The sequence below is a fragment of the Labrus mixtus genome, chromosome 5, assembly GCF_963584025.1.
Source record: "Labrus mixtus chromosome 5, fLabMix1.1, whole genome shotgun sequence".
In the NCBI taxonomy this organism is placed as follows: Eukaryota; Metazoa; Chordata; class Actinopteri; order Labriformes; family Labridae; genus Labrus; species Labrus mixtus.
The window spans coordinates 23,639,105-23,662,639 of record NC_083616.1 but is presented as its reverse complement, the minus strand read 5'-3'; the positions used below and the strand labels follow the sequence as shown (position 1 = coordinate 23,662,639).

The window sequence follows — 23,535 nt, the reverse complement described above, 5'->3', positions numbered from 1 at the left end:
TCGTAATGATCTCTGGCTTTTTATTGGTTTATATCAGCTTTGAAAGTTACTGTGAATTGCCCACCAACACTAAAACATATATCTACTTATAAGCTTATATTAGACTTGAAATGTTCTTCAAGCTTTGACAGATCTTCCAAAATAATTTCCGTAGCGATGGGGCGAGAACAGAACGCAGAAAAACACTGAAAATTAGTTGTCAGCATTTTAGGCAGTTTATTTGAAAAACACATACAAAAAGATCATATACAAGACAATAAATAAAAAAGAGACAGAACAGTTTGGGTTAAGCTATGCAACTTTTTGCATCATCATTAGTAATAAATACAGTACAAAATCCACCCAGAGTGAATCTAAAGATTTCCACAATATTCACTGATCATGTTATTCTTCATTATGATTTAGCTATTGCTTTCATATTATTGATACATACTTCTACTTTTCTATAAAATACTCAAGATCATAAAACATTGCGCGGTTACAGCAAAACAGCAGTGTGTTGTACAAAGATGGCCACATCCCTTTTTCACTGGCAGGTTAATAATCAACATTTTTTCAGCAGCAAAGAAACATCTGAAATATTCAAGAAGGTACAGCATCATATTAAACACGTCTACAGAGCTACTCCCACATACACATAGGAAAACCTGAGAAGGACATGCATTAAAAAGCTTGTGCTTTAAGTTCTACTGTTCATTCCGGTTCATCAGCTTGAGTTAATACTATGGCTACTGTCCAGTTCGCTCTGGAGTAAATGGGGTACACTGTGGAGGATGTGGGGTAAGGCCAGTGAGAGCACGAAATGAAATTAGAATAATAGTAAGACCAGCCAGCGTCATTCCAATCCGATACATGTTATATTCATTTGCAGGATTAGTAGAGTATTAATAAGAAATGCACACCGAAAACATAGTTAGCTTATTATACCCAGGTGTAAAACACGCTATCTATATTGTTTAACCACAGTACACCAGAAATTTGCTCAATAAGACCAATGGCTCAAGTTAGCATGTTAGATACTTCCCAAAATCCCACACCAAGCTATTGCAAGCATTACAAAAGATCAAATGATACCGCTCATTATGTGGGTCCTAAATTATAGTAAGAAGCACTGAATTGAGATCCAGATATAATGGAATATGAAGAAATGTTGGTAATAACATAATAAACAAATCAAATATGACGGGTTATGGGAAACAAAGCAGTATTTCAAAACAAAAGCAAGCTAATTATGGAGCCATACTAAGACAACACGGGGTTTTACTCCCCTAAATCTGCTTTCAATCAAAAGCAGGGATGTTATGAGAAACACAAAACTCAAATAAAGAGGTGACATGAATGGAATGTAATCCAGATCAACAGCACCATGCTGGCTAGAAAGTGTGTCGGGAAATACCCCGCCCCGTCCCCCCTCCCCCTCCCCCCAAAAAGTCAAACTTTCGACAAGTTTCTTTTTTTTCTCCTTTGAAAAGAAAACACAGACGGCATGCAAAAGCATCCCCACCGACCAATGCATAATGAGGTATTCTTTTTTTAATATTTTGTGTTATTTTAAATAAATATATTGATTAAATTGCAAAGTTATGAGATAGAGACATTAAATATTCCACCACGATAGCTAGCTAGCTACAGTTAGTAATAAATAATGATTGTTAAATACTTAAGGCATCTTTAATCACAGCATTCTATGTGAACTAGCAAACCTCCTTTTTTCATCCAGCTTTCGTTTTTTGGATGGAGGTTTCACACACAAAAAAGAAAAGGAAAAAAAAAAAAACGCAACACAAACAGTCAAGTTACCCTCCGATAATACACAAGGAAGCATGAAAATACTTGGAACTGAATAGAAACACAAAATCTAGGACAAGAAGAACCCACACCACCAAACCAAAAACCAGGCAACTCCATATTATAGTGCATTTACAAAACACAAGCTACATTAGAACAACAATAAATATGTTTTTGCAGCATTGCAGCTTTTTCTTCACGATGGTTAAAATGGACAGGGACTTGGCATATTAGTACCATGTCCAAATTGGCATGTGAGCAAAACAAAAAAGACAGACAAGTAATAAGGAAAAGAAAACAATGGAAGAAAAGAAAAAGACAATTGAAATAAAATTACTGTTAAGAACAATTGTTTGGTATTTTTCAAATGGATGGCTTTTTCTCCCTTTCACCCTCCTTCAAGTGAACTACGCCGACATGGTTCATGCATGATAAAGAGAAAACGGCTTCTATCACTGAACGTATCACAGTTGTTCTAGCAATACCATACACTACTACCATGGGGGAAGGGGGTGGGGGACAATCATACACATTCTAGCAAATATCACAGGCAAACTAGTTTGTATTTTCCCTGTAACACCAGACACAGTTTTTTTTGTTTTTATCAAACAGCAGGAGCAACAACCTAGATTGAAATGAAAAGGAGCCGATACACAACAGAGGCGACTCACTGTGTATAGAAATCACATGTGCTTGTTCGATAGGCAATAAGGTTCTGGTAAAAGGTCATACAAATGTCAGATTTTAGTCACTCTGGTGGCAAGACTCAGGCACTGCATCCTCAAGCCCATGCCGGCCTCTCATGTCATGATCTCGCCATGACATGAGCGAGGCAACACAAAGGAGTTGCAGTTAGACACGGATCTGCAAGCAGCTCTTTGAATCCTTGACACCTCAAGTATCAGGAGAAAAATGCTACAACGATGTGAGATCGGTGTCTAAGGGCAACTTTGGTCTACTCTGGATGAGTAGGGAAGGGGTGTGGGAAGGTGAGGGGGGGGGGGTGTTAGGTGCATTCTTGTCCTCCTCTATGAATGAGTGGGATCATCAGTCATAGTATACGGTTCACATGCACAGACACAGTTCCTGTTTTCTACTGCTCCACAATATTAACGACACAGCCCAAGCCTGCCATACAGCATGCACATCTGAGGCCTCTGCTCTAGATTATAGAGGCCCGACTACGACACTACACAGATCACTGGAAGCCATGCCTGCAGTTAGCGGGTTTAGCATCAACTCTGATGGCATCTACTAACTGTTAATCCAAAAACCATGTGAGACAAGAAAGAGGGATTTTTGGCCTTTTTTAACACAACAAGCTGTTTCCTCATTGATTGAACACACTGAATATTCTCGCTGTTAGAGCCGTGGTCGCCCTCTCTGTAGGATTATTTTTCACAAACATATTTCTCAAAAGGCTTTTGCTTGCTACACAACACTGTTACTCTGTAAATACTTTGTCTGTACTATACTCCATGACACAACAAGCGTTCAGCTACAAGAGTTCACACCAAACAACCTCATGCTAATCATTTTAAATTGTTCTGTACAGATGTGCTGAGGGCTTGGGCAGAGTGCAGCTTAAAGGATTTTTCACAGGCCTGTGGGGGAGAGGGTTTAGATATAGTGGCAGAGAAATGGCCTTAATTCAGCACACACAGGTTGGTAGTCAGTCAGAGTGTCCTCTCTCAGTGGCTGTATGGAGAAATGTACACAGGAAACACAGTCTGACAGAATCGTGTGAAGCCTCGGCACATCTGTCCATACATGTCTGCTCCTCCTACATTTTACATCCATTAGACCATTCAACCAACCTTCAGTCCAGCCCACCTTTCAATGCATCAACCCCCCCCCATCCCTCGTTGTGTTGCGGGTGAGTGTGCTTTGTTGATCCCTCCGTCACAGCTGTCTCAGAAGGCAGGCTTGCAGAGTGATGCAGAGAGGAGAAGAGGGGCGGTTTGGCAGAGCTTCCCCCCTCCCAGAGGGAGGCGACGGAAAATGAACAAGATCCAGATCCAAAGCTGCAGGAGTGGACAGGAGCTATCAACTGTCCGGGGTCAGCTGGGTCTCAATGTCCACTCTACAGATGGGGCATTTCCTGCTGGTGGCCAGCCACTGGTCCACGCACGCCTGGTGGAAGAGGTGCATGCAGGGTAATCTCCTGCAGGCGCAGAAGAGACAAGGTTAGGATTTTAAATGAATGAAGCACAAAGCTTCAAGAAAATTTCAAAGGTTTCAAACAGTTTAAGGATAGTTATTTTTTACTTTAAGAGCATTTCTAATGCCTCCACAAATCACATTAAATAACAGCTTTACACCTAAAAATCCTAATCAAATACTTAAGACTATGGGGAAAAAAACATGTACCATAAAACTTGCATTTAATGTTTGCTAATGCTTGCAAAAAAACACAGAATACTCTTTGCAATGTTCAGCCGTACCAAACTCTTGTGTGGAAACTAACTTTTTCTTTAGTTATTTATTTTGATCTCAGTTATTAGACGCTTGTCTTTCTTGATAAGTTTGATGACTGTGTAAACACCACAGACTTTAAATAATAGTTGAAGATATTGGAGATACTGACTCATATTTTTGGTCAGCCTAACAACAGGCAAAGAGCTGGAGCTGAGGCGGGTCTCAAGCCTCCTGACAAACCAGACGGTCAGATCTGTCTCGCCCGTAATTATGAACAACTCGTATCTTTCATAAAAACAAAGCGGCGAGTTATAAAAAACATGAACAGTGTGTGCCAAAAAATATATTTACTAACAGAACAAGAATCATTTTTGTAAGCTGACATTTTAATATGGGGCGCGTGTGTGTTGGACTTTGGAGCCAGCCTCAGGAGGACACTCCAGGTCCTGCAGTTTTTTTGCACTTCCACATTGGTTTCACTTTTTAACACCAGAGGTTGCCAATTGGTAAACACCAGAAACAAAAATGGAAACAACACCAGAGGCTAGAATATGTGCATACACATTTCTTTCTTTTTGAATTATGGCGATGTGTGAGCTGATTCAGTTTTATGAATTTTAATTATTGTAGATCTGGAGGCATGTTCAGGGGCCTCGCTTTGACTCCCACAGTACAGTATAAATGTACCGGTAAGTACAACTGTTTTTAAAGATTGGTTGCATGCTGCTACACGTGCCAGCTCTAATTCTATTTAAGCCTTTCAGTGAGAAGAGTCGCAAAGAGGACGTGCAGTTTGGCAGATTGCGTCACATCAACAAGGTTCTTAAAACGGCACCAGACCAGCAGTCGTTACACAAGGCTGTGGCTATTTATAGCACGCATACCAATAATTCATCCCCCTGTACCTTTAAACCGTTAAAGCAGCGATCTCCTGATTCTCATTATTTAACATCAGAAGGATGATAAATTATTTATTTGTACATCTCTTATTTAAACAGCCCTCACAAAGTTATTCACAATTAGGGATCAAATGAAAAACATCATTAAATCATTAACTGGCTCATATGGAAGAAGAAACTAAAAACATTGCTGTTCAATAATTTACATGTAAGCTGCACAGCACAGACTGGTGGCTGTGTGTTTTGTACAGAACAATCCAAACCCCAAATATTATCAAAACCTTTTACGGTTTACTGAGACGTTCATTCTACATCAGAGAATCTTGAACTCTAAACTTTCGCCCCCCCCCGGCTGCACGTGATGATCATGTCGAGCTTCATGGGAACAAGAAAGGTGAAATTCAAATGTAGCTTCATCACAAGCGATGTGATAACGTGTAAATACACTGAAAGGCTGTTTTTATTCTCATGCACAATATTAAGTCGAGACAAAAATCTAAGAATGTGTGAACCCCATTTCTAGAAGTTGGACATGTCTATTCATGAAGCTTGAAATGATCGCTCAATTAGTGACAACAGATGGCAGTTTAATTGCCTGGACAGAGTAAACACATCTATTTGAAATTACTGACAAAATGAAATTCATATTGCATTTCAAAACTCAGCGGAAAAGTCTGTCTTTTTTTATGATGAGAACCTGAGATGTCCTTAGTAGGGTGTTTAAAATGTCTGCATGCAATTTACTATTGAAGGCTTTTATGTACTGTAGGCTCAATTTTTGACAAACTAATTATCTGACATCTGTAAAAGGACAGTGTGACACGCAGTTAATCGACTTCTGTGCCCACTGAACAGAATATCTGGGAGCAGAAAGGTTATAAAGTGTTTTTACAGTGTTCATGAAAAACAGAGAGAATTCCTTATGAATTGTTGACGTTTTAAAAAATAAAGACGGTGGCTGTAGTGCCACTATCAGGACACCCAGATCTGACCTATGGCAAAGGTCTGGCCCTTCACATACAGTTGTTGTATTTTTATGCATGGGAAGACGGTTCGCCAATAATAACAACAGCTGGCCTGATCCTAATTTAGTTAATGGAAACCAGTATGAAGGGGGAAATGTGTGGTTTTCATTCATGGACAGCCCTTTCCCATCTGATCCCTGGGCCTGATTGTTTTATCCTTAAGGCAAAGTCTTGTATTTGTATTTTAGAAAATAAAGTACAGTGTCTTTGAAGCCCTGAAAAAGTGTTCTAACAGCTGGTTAAACAGCTCAGTTACACTTTGTTAAAGTTCTTTAAATCCTCTATGTGCATGTGATTTATGAGTCCTGTCATGTCCTGAATCCAGATTGTGTTTAGAATAGATCCAACTGTCTGACGGTGAGCCACGTCGGACATCGGAATGTGTCTCAAGTTACTTGTTGTCATTAAAGTTCTCTTCAAAACTCACATTTGATTTTCTCTTTGGGGGAAACTGAGATTGCTGCTAAGACTCTGTATGAGAACGTTAGAGAAACCTTCAGTGTGTTAAAGAGGATCATGTGTGTTTATCTCATCATTCTCTTATTGAACTTTAATCTTGTGACTTTCAACCAAACCGGACACATCAAGAATGAGGAATTCCCGAACAAAATCATTGAATCTCCTCTGTAAAAGGTTTCTTTTTTCTCTCCCTCTCTCTCTCTCTCTCTCTCTCTTTTCTTTTTCCACAGAGTACAATAACTTGCTCTGTCACTTTGCCAGTTCAACAGATCACAACACTGGACACACATCATGAAGTTTTGTGGAATGCTAATGTTGCCTTGAGGCAATATCATCAAGACGACACGGTAGAAGAAATCCTGCAGGATTCTTTTTTTCAAAACCTGCAGCTTTGAATAAACAGGGCAGCAACAATTCATGGTTAAAACCAGCTGATACTCTGACTGTGTATGCACCCAGTACAAAAGTAAAGGGAATAAATACATTTAAATTAGGACGTGAAGATATTTGTCTGAGTTCTTATCAGCATGTGAAGTGTTGTCTGGGGATACCAAAGACCTCAACTGGCTCTCAACAAACAACCTCAAGACGACATAATGGTCACAACACTGTGTCTTCAGTCCACTGGACTGTAGAGGTCAGATGTAACAAACAAACAAACAAATAAAGCACTCCCTGTTTACTGAATAGTGTATATTCAATGAAATCTTAACCTCAATGTGGGGTTAATAATACTGCACAGCAGTGTTGGTGCAGATTTGAGGCATCCATATATTATTTGTTTAAAGGAAATTCTATTTAATTACCTGCTAAATGGGATATAGGAGTTCTGAGTAGACATCTTGATATATGAGTTGTAGAACAATTGGATGTTTGATGATAACTCTTATACAACTTTAAGCAGCATAAGCGTCTACAGTAGTGCCAGAAACTGTGAGTGCTTTGTGCACCTCTGTGCCTGATAAGTTTCTAAATGCAGCATGCTCATGTGCTTAAACTGACAATGCTAACATGCTAACGCTACACAGCCATAATGTTTGCCATGTTTACCATTTAAGATAATGATAACTGGCTCTGAGCATAAAGTGCAGATGAGGTTTTAGGTTTGGTTTTACATTTATTTCCTTCAAATATCCAATGAAGGGGCTAGATTTAAGTCAAGAGACGAGCAAGGTTATCTAATGTCTTTAAAATATTCAAAGGAAGTCCATCAGGCAGTCACTCAAAACTACAAATGTCAACCTTCTAACTGTACTCGAGGAAATTAGATTTGACTCCTCCTGTTTGGAACCATGAAATTCTAGTCTCTATTTCAAAGCAGTCAATATCAAAAGTATCATATAATTCAGTCTGGAGTAAAGGTTGCACTGATCCAACAACAAACTCCCCAACAACCGACATGTGCACCTGCATAAACAGCATTTTCCCTTTTGAAAAAAAAAAACGCGAAATAAGAGCGTATTGTTGTACCTGACATCCTCTCCATCCTCCAGCATTGACAGACAAATGGTGCACTTCTCATCTGTGTCGAGCTCCTCATCATCCAGACACATCTTTAGGTCCTGGGGTATTCTCTGCACAGAGAAAAAGGCAAACAGGCATTAATTATTAAAGCTGCTGGTGCAGCTGCATGTTGGGAGCTGTTATGTTTATGCCACTGGTGTCTCTGAGCCAGCCAAGACTAGAAGGAAAGAGTCACCTCCACATGCTTCCCAGAAGAAGAAAAAAAAAAAAACAGACGTCAAATGGAAAAGACTCAATTACTTCTTCTCACTCAGAATGTAGAAAATGATCCGACTCTGTTTGCAGAGTATTTGGGTCACATTCAGCGTAGACGGATTTTTAAAATTCATTCCTCGTACATATCTGCAGACAGCTGGATGAGTCATCCGCAGCCTTGATTTGTGCACACTGCAGACCTGTCTCACTAATCTGCAAGCGGAAATGAGTTTGACCTTTGAACTTCTGCAAGAGTCTTGACCATCTTCCACTTTCGACTTCACTCTATGATCCTTTCAACCTGCCGTTCCCCATCTTCCAATCCCGTCTCTCACAGCTTATTTCTTGCCCAATGCTTAGTCTGCACCATAACCCCACATTAAAAAAAAAAATCAGCTCGCAGGAAGAGTTATGCAATTAAAGGCAACTTCATCATTATCACATTATGAGCATTCAATTAAAATGCCTAAAAAAGAAATCTGACTTTATCGCAATAATGAGGGAAATCATTTTATGGAAACAATCAGTGCCTTCTCACTCAGCATATGTTCTAACTCTAGATTGAGTTTCTTTGGTATGAGAGAGAGAGTGAGACAGTGAGAGAGGGGGAGAGAGAGACAGAGAAACTGAGTTATAGCTAATGTAGTTTTTAAAAAAAGGGAATGTTACCTTTTTGTACTTGTGGGGGAAAGTGAATCTCTCTATGGTCGTTTGAACAGCTCCACGGTTTACACTGCCAAGTCTGTCCTCCAGCTGCAGAAGCTCCTAGCGCGTAAACAACATACATGTAAGCCTTACTTCTATCAGGTTGAAGTCTCAAAGAAAGCAATTCTGTTTTTTCCTGCTGAAAAAAACACAACATTCAAAATCTTCAAAATCTATATTCAAGATGACATTTAAGTGTGGAGGTCTTTGATCGAATAAAATAATTGGTGCTTCAAAGAACAGGAAAGAGCCTCTCAAAAATCAATTGCATCTTGTCCAGATGAACACAAATGAGATTAAAGGCAGTCCGACCATTTGAGGCATCTGGAACCCACAGTAATTGGAAATAAGAAAATCAGTTACACACTCAAGCTTGTCCAGAGCATTGGTTACACAGACAACAAAGATAAATTCGTTTAGACTGTTGTGTGTGTGCTGAGGAGAGAGAGAGAGAGAGAGAGAGAGAGAGAGAGAGAGAGAGGAGAAGAAGCAGCACAAACCTCGTAGCTCTCTCTAACAGCAGACGCGTGGCGCGATGGGTTGAGACTCTGCAGAGCCAGCAAGTGCAGCTGGGGATACGGGTAGTTTCTGATCTCATGGACAACCTGGGAGATGAGAGATAAAAAGAAGCTAGAGTCAGCTCTGCAGCGTTAATCAGAAGAAGAAGAAAAAAGTTACTGGTCATCCAACGGTTGCTGGGGATCGTCTTTGATCCCAGAAAGCCAGAGCTGCTGAGAGTTCATGGAGACGAACGTGATTGATTGTGCTGAGGCAAGAGGGGCGCTCACCACTTGTGTTGAGGCATTGTTTCTAGGGAAGTGATGCATCCTAGGAGAGGTCAAGTAGTGCTGATAGTGCTGCGGCAGCGGATGGATGTGATACTGGTGGGGAGGCAGCCCAGCATCTACACTCAGATCCCTGAGCAGAAACATAAAAAAAAAAACATCAATTCCCGTCTGAAACTGTGAAGGCGGTTCTGTAACATTCGCGAGACAGTTACAACGCTCACTGTCAACAAAGGGGTTTTGTTGTGCCTTGGGCTGTGTTTAAACCTGTCTTTAACCCCCTTTTATCTTCTCTCTACTCAGATTTTGATTCAGTCACACTGAGAAAAAAAAGGTATACAAAAAAACCGAAGCATTATCGAGGTTCTGGTTGGACTTGCATACTAATCAAAACAAACTCCTTGTCAAATCATTTGAAATCCTGAGGGATGCATGCAGGGATTTAGGCAATGTACAGTATGTATCTACTTAGAGATGATTTGCTTTGGGTGTTTCTTCAACTTGGTCATAAACCTCAAAGAAACCATCTCTATTCTAAATTCAATAATCATTTGAATTGAGTATTTCATTATTTCTCATCATTTAAGGTGACCTGTTGGTATGAACTCTAAATCTACATCACCCTGAAAACACAATTTTAAAGATAAGTATTGAGACTATTGGTCATGAGTGGCACTGGCCCCTGGATTCTTTTTGATATAAATTGCTCACCAGTCTGTACCCTCAGCCAGGTATCGGGGCTGCTGCACCACAGGCTGAGGAGGGACATGAAGAGGGGGGGCAAACTCGTACCCGGGCCGCAGTCTGTGGGGCTGGTGAGGAACTCTCTCTGGGGTGCGTCTGCTAAAAAAAAAAAAAAAAAAAAGAACCTCACATTTGAAAACTTCATTGAGAAAAATACTAATTTGTATCAAAAAAAAATAGAAACGCCCAACAGGCTCCAAAGGTCTACTTCTAAGTTGAGGTCAACAGGGTGTCTTAGTGGATACCTGGAGGGTGGCAGGATGTGTCGGTGCTGGGCCTCGAGGATCTGCTGCTGGAGGAGGTATTGCTGGTGTAATGCCTGAGGTAGGAAAGGGGGGGCAGGGATGTCCTGGAACTGGGGGGCGGGCAGAGTGTTGAGGGGAGGATGTAGTGGAGGGCCATGCTGGTGGCCTGGAGGGGCAAGGTGGGGGTTAATGCCTGACTGTGGCTGCCCTGGGTGGGGCATGGGGAAGTCCATGGGCAGCGGAGCCTGAGGACCTAACTGGAAGTGCCGGCAAGAGGTAGCATGGCTGTGCTGCTGCTGCTGCTGCTGTTGCCGGTTGAAATGGGATCCTGTGGAGGATAAGGAGGAGAAGTCAGGCCCCTGAAGAGAGAGATTAGCTGGAATTAATTGTGGGTGAAATGTGGTGTCACTGTGTGTTTGATAAAGCATGTTAATGAAGCCCTACCTCTTACCTAGGGTGAAAAATACTTCTGTGGGGGGGTGGGAAAATGATGGTTACCACAAGTACCATGAACATGGCGACCACTTTTTGGTCCCGCGCACAGAGCGAGAGCTTTAAATTCTTTAACTGTGTTTCCGACCTCTGGATCGACTCCTGGTCTTCGGATTCACAAGCGAACTGGATCCGAACCGATGAAATCTACCAGTACATGGTCTTCGAGGCTGCTCAGTTACTGTAAATTCTGCAGCTGACAGAGGGTCAGAGCACTCGCAGTAAAACCTTTAGTACCGTCTGTTGGATACAAATAAATCGGTTTAGGTGCCAAGTCTCTATCTATGTTACTGCTGAGAACAATTCTTTCTGTCTTTAAAATTAAACCAGGCAATAAATTCAGACTACTACACTTTGGTACTTTACTGTCTGATACTTACTTTATCTTTGTGTCTTGCACATACTGTGTAGCTCTACTTGTTTTCTTCCCGTTAACATTCAGGAGTTGAGGAAATAACTCAAATGTTTTTTTCTCTCTCCAACCACAGCTATTTGGCGACTGCAGCGAACAGACTGCTGTGAAGACTCAATGGGGAGAAAAAGACAGGCAAACTTGTGCTGTGGCACAATATGGTTTTAATGTCGTGCTTTTAAGCTTAAAAAGACTCTTCTGTTTAGCATTAGGCTGGAAAATTCCAGTTAAAATTTTACTTTGCGTAGAAACTGTAGAAGAAAACTTTGCAGGATGAAACCACAGCAGGCCTGCGGTGGAGCAGGATTCATTGTACTGTAACCAAAGAGGTGAATATTACAGAAACCTACCAGTTTACAGGTTAAAATTGTGCATGTCTTAAAGATGAAAAACTCCAGTATGAGGTTCAAGTTTAACTTTCTTATATAGTTTAAAACACGAGGATTTTTTTTAAACAGTCAATTATCTTTTTGATTATGAGGAAATAGGCAAAGTCTACATTGCATTTACTAGGAGTATGCTTGCAAGACGCAGTATGGTATTAAAACAAACCCAGGCAAGATAAAAATGTATGACTCTCAGGCAATATTTTCAGCTTGACAAGTCATAGGTGAAGCTGGGCAGACATGAGATGACCATGTTGTCGCTGGTCAAAGGCTCAAGTCTAGACTATAGTAAGGAGCACACTGCGTTTGCAAGCATCTCAGTGAAAAACAATCACCATGAATGACAGCAGATAGACTCATTCAGACCCTGTGATGGAGGAAGCGTGGAAACTGTCTATCTTTGTCATAGCGGGAGAGGAGGTGGGTGAGGGGGTGGAGGGAGGGGAGGGGGAGGGGGGCAGATAGGGACAAGGGAGAGGGAGGACAATAAATGGAAATCAGCAAGAAGCACACTGAAGGTTAGGAAAAACACTATATTCTTTATTGAAAAATATTAGTAAATGTGGAATTTGTGGTATTTTTTTCTTTGTTTGTTTGTAATAATAGTATAAATCCATGCAACAAAAATAAACAACATAGACTGAAGGCAAGGCCCACCATGCTCCATATAGGGTTAAAAAGAACAAAAGCGGCATCCAATGAGCAGACGTGTTTGCTACAGCACATGATTCAAGTACAGCAGGGTACATCTTTACTACAGAAAGATTACATTGGATTTTCACTAGTCAATGTAGAAAAACAAAAACCAAAAATTATGAATCATAAATGTGACCATGCATTGAAAGTACTATTACCAGAACAAAAGGTAAAGAGAGACCACAACCAAACATAAAGACGTTATTACTAATAGAGGATATCTTTAGCAGTGCAGGAAAATAGGCATCCCTGTGAAATGGATAGCATTTTGGCCTCATGTTAGTGGGGAAATTGGGAAGTGATGAACCACCAGTGAGCATGTTTTGCTTGATTAAAAATATTTAGAGGTTCGTTTGCCCCGTAAGGGTCAAACAGCCCTGATAATTCAGTGTGATTCAAAGCTTGAAATTTGCAAAGGGGAACAAAGGATTACACAAAAATGGAGACAGTTATGGCAGGTTGTTGTGTACAGGTGCAGTGTACCTTAAGTCATTTCAAGTGATCACATGACATTATTTGCCAGAAAGGATGAGTTTAACTATTTAAAAAAAATGGCATGCGTACAATTCCAATTTGCATACCTTTTATCTCTTTTTCCAATAGGTCACTTTAATTATGTACATTGCACCTTGTGTGAAGAGAAGGAAGATGAGCCGAATTCTGGTGTTCAACAATGCAGTGCAGTATTTAAGATCATGCAAAATGTATCCACTTTACAGGAATTTACAGCATGTTGTCTATCAAGACCGGATGGGAGGTACACAATGACATTCAACTGATAATCTAAAAAAAAAAAAAAAAAAGAGCTAAAATGTTTACTCAGTGCTACAGCAATTTGACAGAAAAAAAGACAAATAAAAGGTGCTCTGTTCTAGGTGTTAGCTATTGTTTTAGTCTGCTTAACATAGAAAGTCTACGGCTGAAAACATCTTGGGAGAGAGAGAGGGGAGGGGGGGTGCTTTTTTTTTTTAAATACCAATGTCGTCTTCTGATGGAAAGAGGAAATGAAGAAGGGATTCACAATACAGCTAAATGCAGAGAACAGGCAGAGGCCACGCCACACCACACAGCAGCAGATGATCATTAGCTACACAATGGGAGGGGGGACGACAAAGATCTGATAAATGCAGAATGTAGAGCCAGCCTCCATACTATGAAACAGGGAAATAAGAACAGAAATAAAAGCACAATGAAATCACTGACGCCACTGTTATGAAGTTAATTTTACACTGTAGCTTTATTATTGTTAAACTGTGACCGCATACTCCGGTCTTTTTTTTTTTTTTTTTTTTTGCAATTCGGCAGCTTCAAACAAGCAGCTGCTGAATTGCCCTATGAGCAAATAATAGAAAAAGGCGAGTGATACATTGATGGCTCTCCGGTCAAATTGCCTTTGCATCGATTAGTACATCGGCCAATTTTACACGGATAATGATTACTGAAATCGCGATGGGGAGGAAAAAAGCAGCGAGAGCGAGCAGAAGGTGATCTTCAAATGACATCATCCAGGCACAGATAAGCTGACTGGCTGGAAAGGCTACGTCTATTTTGCGGTATTTTTTTTTTTTTTTTTTTTTTACAGTGCAAACACACAGGGAGAAACCACAATGCGTCTTTATATTGCGAAATTCAAACTCGAATCGACAACATGCACAACAGAGTAAATTATTTTTCATGAGTGTGTCTCTGAATTGGTAGTAATATAGATGGGTTTTTTTTAACACCGCACGCCCTGTGCATGTGGAATCCTTTGTGGAAAATGTTTCCCTTCCAGGATTTAGCCAGAGCCAACAAGTCAAGATAGCTTTATCTTACACGGCGGTGTTTTATCATTATCGGCGTGATTACACCCGTCACATCATATCGTGATGTGTTTAAAAAAGTATCCGCAATTATCACAAATACAAGAAGCGTAAATCTACCGGGGTTTATTTGACGCTTAAATCTAAAGCTAGCTAACATGAGCTAAACCCTGAGGCTGAGCTCAGGCTAGCTAGCCAACAGCTGCAGTGAATATTAAGATAAACAGGGCACACGTTTTGAATCGACGTGAATGGTTAATACCGTACCTCTGTTTCTTACTGAGCCGAATACAGGAAGAACCAGATATCCGACATGCACTAAGACCATCCTGGGATCCTTATCTTATGATTCCGCTGGGTTATTCGGAGAGATAGAACAGTAGTAGCCCATGCGGATCTACATTCAGGCGGCTGGTTGTTGCTGGCTGTGCTGCTAGCACCACAGAACGAAACGACTGTCTGAGGCGCTCGGCTTGTCGCTGACAAAAGCAGACATGTCATTTGTTGTTCTGGCCTGAAGGGGGCGCTGTTACACCGCTTTCACGTAGGTTAAATCCAGGTTAAACAATCCAGTTTTCACAATTCACCTTGATAGATAGATAGATATAATCTTTATTATTATTGTATACAAGGACACAATGAAACTTTATTAGCAGCAGTCTTAAACAGCAGCGTTTACAAAAACAACAACAACAACAACAATCAAATAATTGTTTAGTTGATTTATTTGTCTCTTAAGAGGTGAGGTCCCTTGTATAAGCTTGTTGGCTTCTTGACCTCTCCTGACACACCTTTTATGTTTTTGTTAATCCTATTTTGATGTATTCTTATATGTGTGCTGATAAATAAATAAAATAAAATAAAATAACAAAAATATATTTGTGGTGATATGAGAGAGAAGTATGCAAAAAGTGGCCAGTGAATTAATGATAATAATAATAATAATAATAAATAAATAGACAGTTGTGGTGACTGAAATAATATTTCTATTGTATGTATGTGTCTAAGTGTGTGTGTGTGTATGAATATGTGTATAGGTTGCTGTATATGTGTTTATATTTAATTTTGTTTTGAAATTGTGTAATTCGATTTGTTTAGTTGATTTATTTGTCTCTTAAGAGGTGAGGTCCCTTGTATAAAACCTGTTGGCTTCTTGACCTCTCCTGACACACCTTTTATGTTTCTGTTAATCCTATTTTGATGTATTCTTATATGTGTGCTGATAAATAAATAAATAAAATATATACAGTTATTATTTAGCAGTGACTGATTAATTAAACAAAAATAAATATAGAGATATAGTGCAAATAAGTGAAGTTATAGTGCAGTGAAAGAGTATATACAGTTATTATTGTGCAGTGACTGAATTAATGAATAAATAAATAGACAGTTAAAGTGCAGTGACTGAGTAAATAAATAGACAATTATAAAGCAGTGAATTACAAAGTTATTAACAAGTAATATTGAACAGTTAGCAGCAGTTATGTAATTATTGCACATTGATATACATGAAGTTATGTATGTCAGCTATTTATTATTTATCTATTTTGAGAAAGCAAACACGGTATTTAAAAAGGAGTTTTCCTGACTTCGCACCTGTACTTTGACACGTGATATCTTTGAGTGGATTATAATTTATTTCTTTATGATTTCAACTTTTATTTATGATTTTTATTTCTCCTCTACTTTTATGAACATTTATTTATGTACTTGTTTGTTTATGTGTATTGTTGTGTATATGTATATTCTTTGGAGTGGACATTTTGATTTGTATCTTACTTTTTTAATCTTTTTCTGCTGGCTTAATATCCGAATGTAACTATACAGCTGGAAAAAGAAAAAAAAGAAATATTTTTCATATTGTACTGTTGTAGTGTTGAAAAATGAATAAAAACTAAGTTTAAAAAAAGGAGTTTTCCTAAACGCGTATACAGTTCACGGATTTTACCTTTTTTTTTTTTTTTACAGATAAAGAGAAACTCTCTTGAACAAATTATTTGATAACACAAGTGACCTCAAATCAAATTGTTTTAACATTGATTAAAAAAGAGGGCAAACTACATGAGCCATTCGACTGCCAAATCAGCAAGCTAAAAATGTCCCACAAATTGTAGTAAACTTCATATACATCTGTTTTTAATATAAGATAAGATAGAACTTTTTTCTATCTTGGGAATTTTGTCATTAAAGTGTAGTTTAAAAAAATGTGTTTAAAAATATTAAGAGGGACATATGTGAATTGAAGCTTATGCATTTAGATTGGTATTCCCCAAAATGTAATGACGTTTTGGCATGATCTATATTTCTTATAACACTGATAAAAAATAATGTTTTTTTTATATTCTAAAAATAATACAAACACATTTACTTTTGCTTGAATTGGCATTATTGTCAAATCCAATATCACATCATTTTACTTGGTAAATCCACTATTGTCCTAGCAAGGAGACCACCACTCTCTGAAACCATATAAATAAATGCACTTTTCATTTTCTTTTGTAAATAAATACAAACCCTAAACCTTCGTATTTCACTTTGGAAAGGTTTTTAGACGTTTAATGCTGATGTTGCTCTGTGGTGCATTATTATAACAAGAATATACCTTGCACGTTGCATGTATGGAAGCCAATTTCTGCCAGTTAAAAAAATAAAAATGAAAATAATAAAGTCATATTAATGAGATAAAATGTCGAAATTATGAGATATAAAGTCATAATAATGAGATAAAAAGTCAAAATTATGAGATAAAAAGTCATAATAATGAGATAAGTCAAAATAATGAGATATAAAGTCATAATAATGAGATAAGTCAAAATAATGAGATAAAAAGTCGAAATAATGAGATATAAAGTCATAATAATGAGATAAGTCAAAATAATGAGATAAAAAGTCAAAATAATGAGATATAAAGTCATAATAATGAGATAAGTCAAAATAATGAGATATAAAGTCATAATAATGAGATAAGTCAAAATAATGAGATAAAAAGTCGAAATTATGAGATAAAAAGTCATAATAATGAGATATAAAGTTATAATAATGAGATATGTCAAAATAATTAGATAATAAAGTCAAAATAATGATAATAATTGAAATTATGAGACTTTATTATTTTTATTTTTATTTTTTTTACTGGCGGAAATGGGCTTCCATACTTACGGCGGAGTTATTGCTTGCTGTCAGAAACATGTCCACGCCGGCAGGGGGCAGCGTGTGGCACTGAGCAAAACAAATCTGCCAGCAAGTTGAGATAAATAGAAGAAGAGTCCATTCAGCCATTACTTTCTGTCTCCGAGCAGGTCGCAGCCGCTAGTGGTGGAGGACAGGTCATCAGCAACCCAAGAAAATGTTATCCGTAAGAGTTGCAGCAGCCTTGGCCAGAACCCTGCCCAGAAGGGCCGGATTCGTAAGTATTTTACTAAAACAATCTTAATTAGAAGAGGATGTTGCAGCGAGTATTTTTAAAGCTTTTTGAGCGTTTTGGGCGTGAAGGGTAATGTCAACTCTACAGGCCGCTAGCTAACTTATCATCCACTTACACATGCATTGATTAACGCTCATAATCAAAGTTTGTACTGTCGTATTTTAATGATATACCAATATAAATGTTATGTGTTTATAATGAAGTTGCCCTTGTGAAATTTCTTGGCCCTAATCTTGCAGCGTTAAAGTTAGCACTCAAGCTAATGCTAGCGGCTCATTCAGCCACGCTTTGAAGGTCAGAAAGCCTGACAGCGCACTTCGTCATCTCTGCACAGCCGTACACTTCTAAGTCTTGACATTTCATGTTTTTAAAAGGTCGCTGCAGTATTCATTAAGTGAACTCGCTTTTGCATTTACGTCAAATCTCAACACGTCTGTCGTTACATCAGGTGTCCAGGGTTGTGCCGGCCGCCTGCGTTGGGGTCAACCACCTCCACACACACAGACCATGGCTGCAGAAGACAGGTGAGGAACACACAACACGACAGATACTTTAAACTGAACGCTTTGGGGCCAGCGCCAAGGGTGATTGAGGAAGGTCATTGATGATTCTGTGTTGTGATTGCAATGTCAAATTAATAGCAGAGTATTTGAAGCTTTGTCAGAACTTAACAGGCAAAGTAAATCAGTGTTGATATATGCCAATGTGCTGCTTATCACGGTCAGAAATACTTTAAATTTCAAGTAGAAGTCACTGTCTGAAGTGATTTAGTAACTCTTTTCATACAGGAGAAATGCACTGACAAGATCAAAGTTGGTAGTTTATTTAAATATTGACATTTAACCCATACAAAAAGCTACATAATTGTTTATTCTGAGATTACGGTGAATTTATTGGTTTTACTTTTTTATTTTATTCTATTGGAATCGGCTAGCTGAATGAATAATCAATTTAAGCTTAGGTTTAAAAAAAAAAAACACACATCATAGACAAGTCACAAGTCAATCAATCAATTTTTATTTGTATAGCATCGACTCATAAGTGTTACCTCGAGACACTTTACAAAAAGCAGGTAAAAGACCTTACTTATTGTTATGTTGTAAAAAGACCTTACTAATTGCTCAGTACTGCAACATGAATACAGTTTTACATTTTCATTGACTTTAGTTAATTTAGACCATGTAAACTAAACGAGTTAAACATAACTCTTGAGTTTTTCTACAAACACCGAAGTAACCTGCGCGACCTCTCTGTCACAGGCACAGCTGAGGTGTCCTCTATTCTGGAGGAGAAGATCATGGGCGCTGACACCACCGCAGACCTTGAGGAGACCGGACGCGTGCTGTCCATTGGTGACGGTATTGCCAGAGTGTACGGTCTGAGGAATGTCCAGGCAGAAGAGATGGTGGAGTTCTCCTCTGGACTCAAAGTATGTTTCAAAGGATGACTTGGACGTACTGATTTTAAAACGGCACATAAAACAAATGTAGTTTAATTCTAAAAAAGGTGCATACAAGATTTAGTCATATTGATTTGATTGAACATAAAGAACATTGTGTACTTTTAGCTAAACAAAAGAGGGTAATGCCTGGAAACCATCAGGGTTATCTTTTCTTTCTTTATTAAAACATCTTTATTTCTATGTTTTTATTGTATACCAAAGCTAGCAGGGTACAATTGTTTTACTAATTGCTCCCCCCTCCCCCCCAGGGCATGTCTCTGAACTTGGAGCCTGACAACGTTGGTGTTGTGGTGTTCGGTAATGACAAGCTGATCAAGGAGGGTGACATCGTGAAGAGGACTGGTGCTATCGTGGACGTACCCGTTGGCGAGGAGCTGCTGGGCCGTGTGGTCGACGCTCTGGGAAATGCCATCGATGGAAAGGTCAATTGAGCCACTATTACTTGTGTTTTGGTAGAAAACTCACTTTCTGCCAACAACTACTTACTTCTCCAGTGAATTCATTATCTAAATAAACACCAGGATTTAACAAAATACTGAAAGGTTTGACTTGGAGAGGCATCTAGTTTCCAAATGAGTTGCCATCCTCTGATTTGATTTGAAGTCCTGGACCATCACCAATAAAAGCCTAATAAGTTGATCAACATGAAAGTAAAATGTCTGAATTTCACAGCATGACTAAGAAGCTGTATTCACACAATCAACTCTTCTTTCATGTTAAACTGATTTTAAAATGCTTGTTTTTGCCCTTCAGGGTCCCCTGGGCTCCAGCATCCGTAGGCGTGTAGGTCTTAAGGCCCCTGGTATCATCCCCCGTATCTCTGTGAGGGAGCCTATGCAGACTGGAATCAAGGCTGTGGACAGCCTGGTGCCCATTGGCAGAGGCCAGCGTGAGCTGATCATTGGTGACAGGCAGACCGGGTAGATATTTTTTGTTGCATTCCTCATTTGTTCAATACATTTGCGAGCTACTTATCAAAGGAGTGATGGAACAGAAGCTGAGGTGCAGTTTAAAAGTAAGTAGGCTTTATTGAATAATCTTTCTTCCCCCTCCAGAAAAACTGCCATTGCTATCGACACAATCATCAACCAGAAGCGCTTCAACGAGGGGACCGAAGAGAAGAAGAAGCTGTACTGCATCTACGTCGCCATCGGACAGAAGAGGTCCACGGTGGCTCAGCTGGTGAAGAGGCTGACTGATGCTGATGCCATGAAGTACACCATTGTGGTCTCTGCTACCGCCTCTGATGCTGCTCCTCTGCAGTACCTTGCCCCATACTCTGGCTGCTCCATGGGAGAGTACTTCAGGGACAACGGCAAGCACGCCCTGATCATCTATGACGATCTGTCCAAGCAGGTAACACAGCCACACTGCTGCTATTAAGGGATATTGGAAACTTTAATTAAAAATGATCCTCTGCATTCATTTTAGATAACAGAGTCAGTTTTCCTTTGTGCCAGTTTTTCTTGCGTCTTTGTTAAATGAAGTCTTTATCTCTCCGTCTCTCAGGCTGTTGCCTACCGTCAGATGTCCCTGCTGCTGCGTCGTCCCCCCGGCCGTGAGGCTTACCCCGGTGATGTGTTCTACCTGCACTCCCGTCTGCTGGAGAGAGCTGCCAAGATGAACGACAACTTCGGAGGCGGCTCCCTCACTGCCCTGCCCGTCATCGAGACCCAGGCCGGCGATGTGTCTGCCTACATCCCAACCAATGTCATCTCCATCACAGACGGACAGGTTTGTCCAACACCATCTTCTGTGTTCGTATTTTTGGCAGGGATTCAGATGCTTTACACTGACTTTGTTTACCTGTTTGATGTAGATCTTCTTGGAGACTGAGCTGTTCTACAAGGGTATCCGCCCAGCCATCAACGTGGGTCTGTCTGTGTCCAGAGTAGGCTCTGCTGCCCAGACCAAGGCCATGAAGCAGGTAACGACTGGCGCAGAAGTTATTCTTTTTGTGTTTTTAAACTAAATGAAATCCTGCACTCATTCAACAGATGCTTTAATCTCCAGCTCTATACTTAATTATTATCTAATAACTACCCTTTCAGGTGGCCGGTACCATGAAGCTGGAGCTGGCTCAGTACCGTGAGGTCGCTGCCTTCGCCCAGTTCGGCTCTGACCTTGACGCTGCCACCCAGCAGCTCCTTAACAGGGGTGTCAGGCTCACTGAACTGCTCAAGCAGGGGCAGTACTGTAAGTGTTGAGTTATTCCACTCTGGTTACCATTTGTGTAAAAGAAATGCTAAACTGGTATATTGTTTTTGAAATTCAAAAACTAATCAGTCGTCCCCTGTTTCCTCCAGGTCCCATGGCCATTGAAGAGCAGGTAACGGTCATCTACGCTGGTGTCAGAGGTCACTTGGACAAGATGGAGCCCAGCAAGATCACAAAGTTCGAGAAGGCTTTCCTGCAGCACATCCTCAGCCAGCACCAAGACCTGCTTTCCGCAATCAGGTGAGACTTCTTTTCAAACGTTTCTCGTAGAATTGACCATTGATAACAGTTAGGTTGGATGTGTTGAATTGACCTGTTTTTCTGTTACAGGGCTGACGGTATGATCTCAGAGACATCAGATGCTAAGCTGAAGCAGATTGTACTGACCTTCCTGTCCAGCTTTGAGTAATGGATAGCACTTGTCTTGATCTTCAGTGAACTACCCGTCTGTGTCCCCATTCTGCTTATATTTGTGAACACACTGAAGGCCAAAACCTCCATGTACAGATTTCTCCAAATAAAATTTTACAAACCTACTGTGCTGTAAAATTCTTCTGATCCTGCTTTCATTACAGTAGGCTTATTGAGGCACTTCCTGAGGCTTGTACCAAAATGTAGAAGTAATGTGCTACGAAGCACACACAAGTCATGAATTCTGTTTGCTGTTCATAAGAGCATTATATTATAGAAGACGACTACGTTTGTTCTGGTTGACTTGACAAGTCTGTGTGCCCCAACTGTTACAGACGTAAGGACTGTCAGCCCAGTTTCTCACCTGTGGATGAAGTGTTGGGATGAAATGTTCCATACGGTAATAAATTCAGTGACTCTCGTCACACAAGTCCATCTCCTATTGTCCTGTCTTGTATCTTGTGAGACCATATTTTATGTGATGTGAATATATTGAGAACAGTTTTGTAGTTAGAAGTATTTCATGATGAAATCCCAAAGCTTATAAAGCTTATTTACACACATCATGGTACATTTCAAATGGAGCAAGAATGTGTTAAAGGTAAAATATGGAGAATTAAATTGTAGGGTTGTGGCTAAAGATTTCTTCTTTTCTGAACCGATCACAGGTTGTATCAATCATTTTATCTTTGAAATGTCGTAAGGATAACAGAGATTACTCAATTAATTACTTTAGTCCGACATAAAGGAATTAGATTCAATACGATATAAATAAAAGTGGCAAATTCTCACATTTGAAAAGTTGAAACTATAGATGTCTTTCTGTGTGCCTGAAAGAGAGCTGAGAAGAACTATTACTTGACCTTTAAGTTACTGTTTGAGCTCGATGTTGTAGGTTGTAACCTCGGGCAGCGTTTGTATTTTTCATGTCCAGTAGGTGGCCTCAAATACCTCAAAATAGTCTCCTGATGCCAAACACCCTGTGTATTTTATTACAGCTTAATTACAGCATCATTCACTAAAGGTCGTTTAAACACGAGTCACTGTTAGGGGTCTGTATTTAACATTCTGTATTAATCCATTTTAGCTCAATCCATTTAGCCATCATGGTGATTTCTTTAATTATACAAACTGTGAATCCTGCTCTGTTATATTATTGTTCTAATGTTAGTATTCGCTCTGTATAACATGTAAAGCCTCTGTTTGACAGCATAACTCCAAATAGGCTGCATGTTTTCAGTTAATTGTCCAACTCATTCCCATGTTCTTTTTTTATTATTAATTTTCCTCCTCTGACTTTCTCTGATAATTCCCATCAATGGAAACGAAACTGAATTAAAATTAATAGAATCATCATACCAAAGTCCACCCTATATAAGAAGGAGGATGCAGCTACTTAAATCTATTACTTGTTTAATACAACATAGAACTGAAGATGTCTAACTT

At 39.5% G+C, this 23,535-nt stretch overlaps 2 protein-coding genes across 2 annotated transcripts; one reads left to right on the top strand and one right to left on the bottom strand.

Annotated features, from left to right (window-relative positions):
- Positions 1-192: 192 nt before the first annotated feature.
- On the bottom strand, positions 193-15,057 carry ark2cb (arkadia (RNF111) C-terminal like ring finger ubiquitin ligase 2Cb). The gene is made up of 8 exons (XM_061038712.1): positions 14,843-15,057; positions 10,788-11,115; positions 10,510-10,641; positions 9,802-9,931; positions 9,514-9,618; positions 8,978-9,073; positions 8,060-8,163; positions 193-3,952 (listed from the first exon to the last, which is right to left on the bottom strand). Exons 1-8 carry the CDS (start codon positions 14,901-14,903, stop codon positions 3,835-3,837), a joined length of 1,074 nt encoding a protein of 357 aa, XP_060894695.1. The 5' UTR covers positions 14,904-15,057; the 3' UTR covers positions 193-3,834.
- Positions 15,058-17,835: 2,778 nt separating this feature from the next.
- LOC132974568 (ATP synthase subunit alpha, mitochondrial-like) lies at positions 17,836-22,214 on the top strand. The gene is made up of 11 exons (XM_061038711.1): positions 17,836-17,981; positions 18,448-18,523; positions 19,259-19,428; positions 19,710-19,883; positions 20,215-20,381; positions 20,517-20,817; positions 20,971-21,195; positions 21,281-21,388; positions 21,513-21,657; positions 21,768-21,918; positions 22,009-22,214. Exons 1-11 carry the CDS (start codon positions 17,922-17,924, stop codon positions 22,085-22,087), a joined length of 1,656 nt encoding a protein of 551 aa, XP_060894694.1. The 5' UTR covers positions 17,836-17,921; the 3' UTR covers positions 22,088-22,214.
- Positions 22,215-23,535: the final 1,321 nt, after the last annotated feature.

Bases quoted from the DNA above. Each gene is read 5' to 3' on its own strand.
- ark2cb (XM_061038712.1), bottom strand. From the start codon at position 14,903: ATGGTCTTAGTGCATGTCGGATATCTGGTTCTTCCTGTATTCGGCTCA. The intron at 9,932-10,509 runs GTGAGCAATTTA...GTTTCTGCTCAG, and splicing joins CTGGCTGAGGGTACAGACTG to GGATCTGAGTGTAGATGCTG. The intron at 9,619-9,801 runs GTGAGCGCCCCT...CTCATCTCCCAG, and splicing joins ACAATGCCTCAACACAAGTG to GTTGTCCATGAGATCAGAAA.
- LOC132974568 (XM_061038711.1), top strand. From the start codon at position 17,922: ATGTTATCCGTAAGAGTTGCAGCAGCCTTGGCCAGAACCCTGCCCAGA. The intron at 18,524-19,258 runs GTGAGGAACACA...TCTCTGTCACAG, and splicing joins ACCATGGCTGCAGAAGACAG to GCACAGCTGAGGTGTCCTCT. The intron at 19,429-19,709 runs GTATGTTTCAAA...CCTCCCCCCCAG, and splicing joins AGTTCTCCTCTGGACTCAAA to GGCATGTCTCTGAACTTGGA.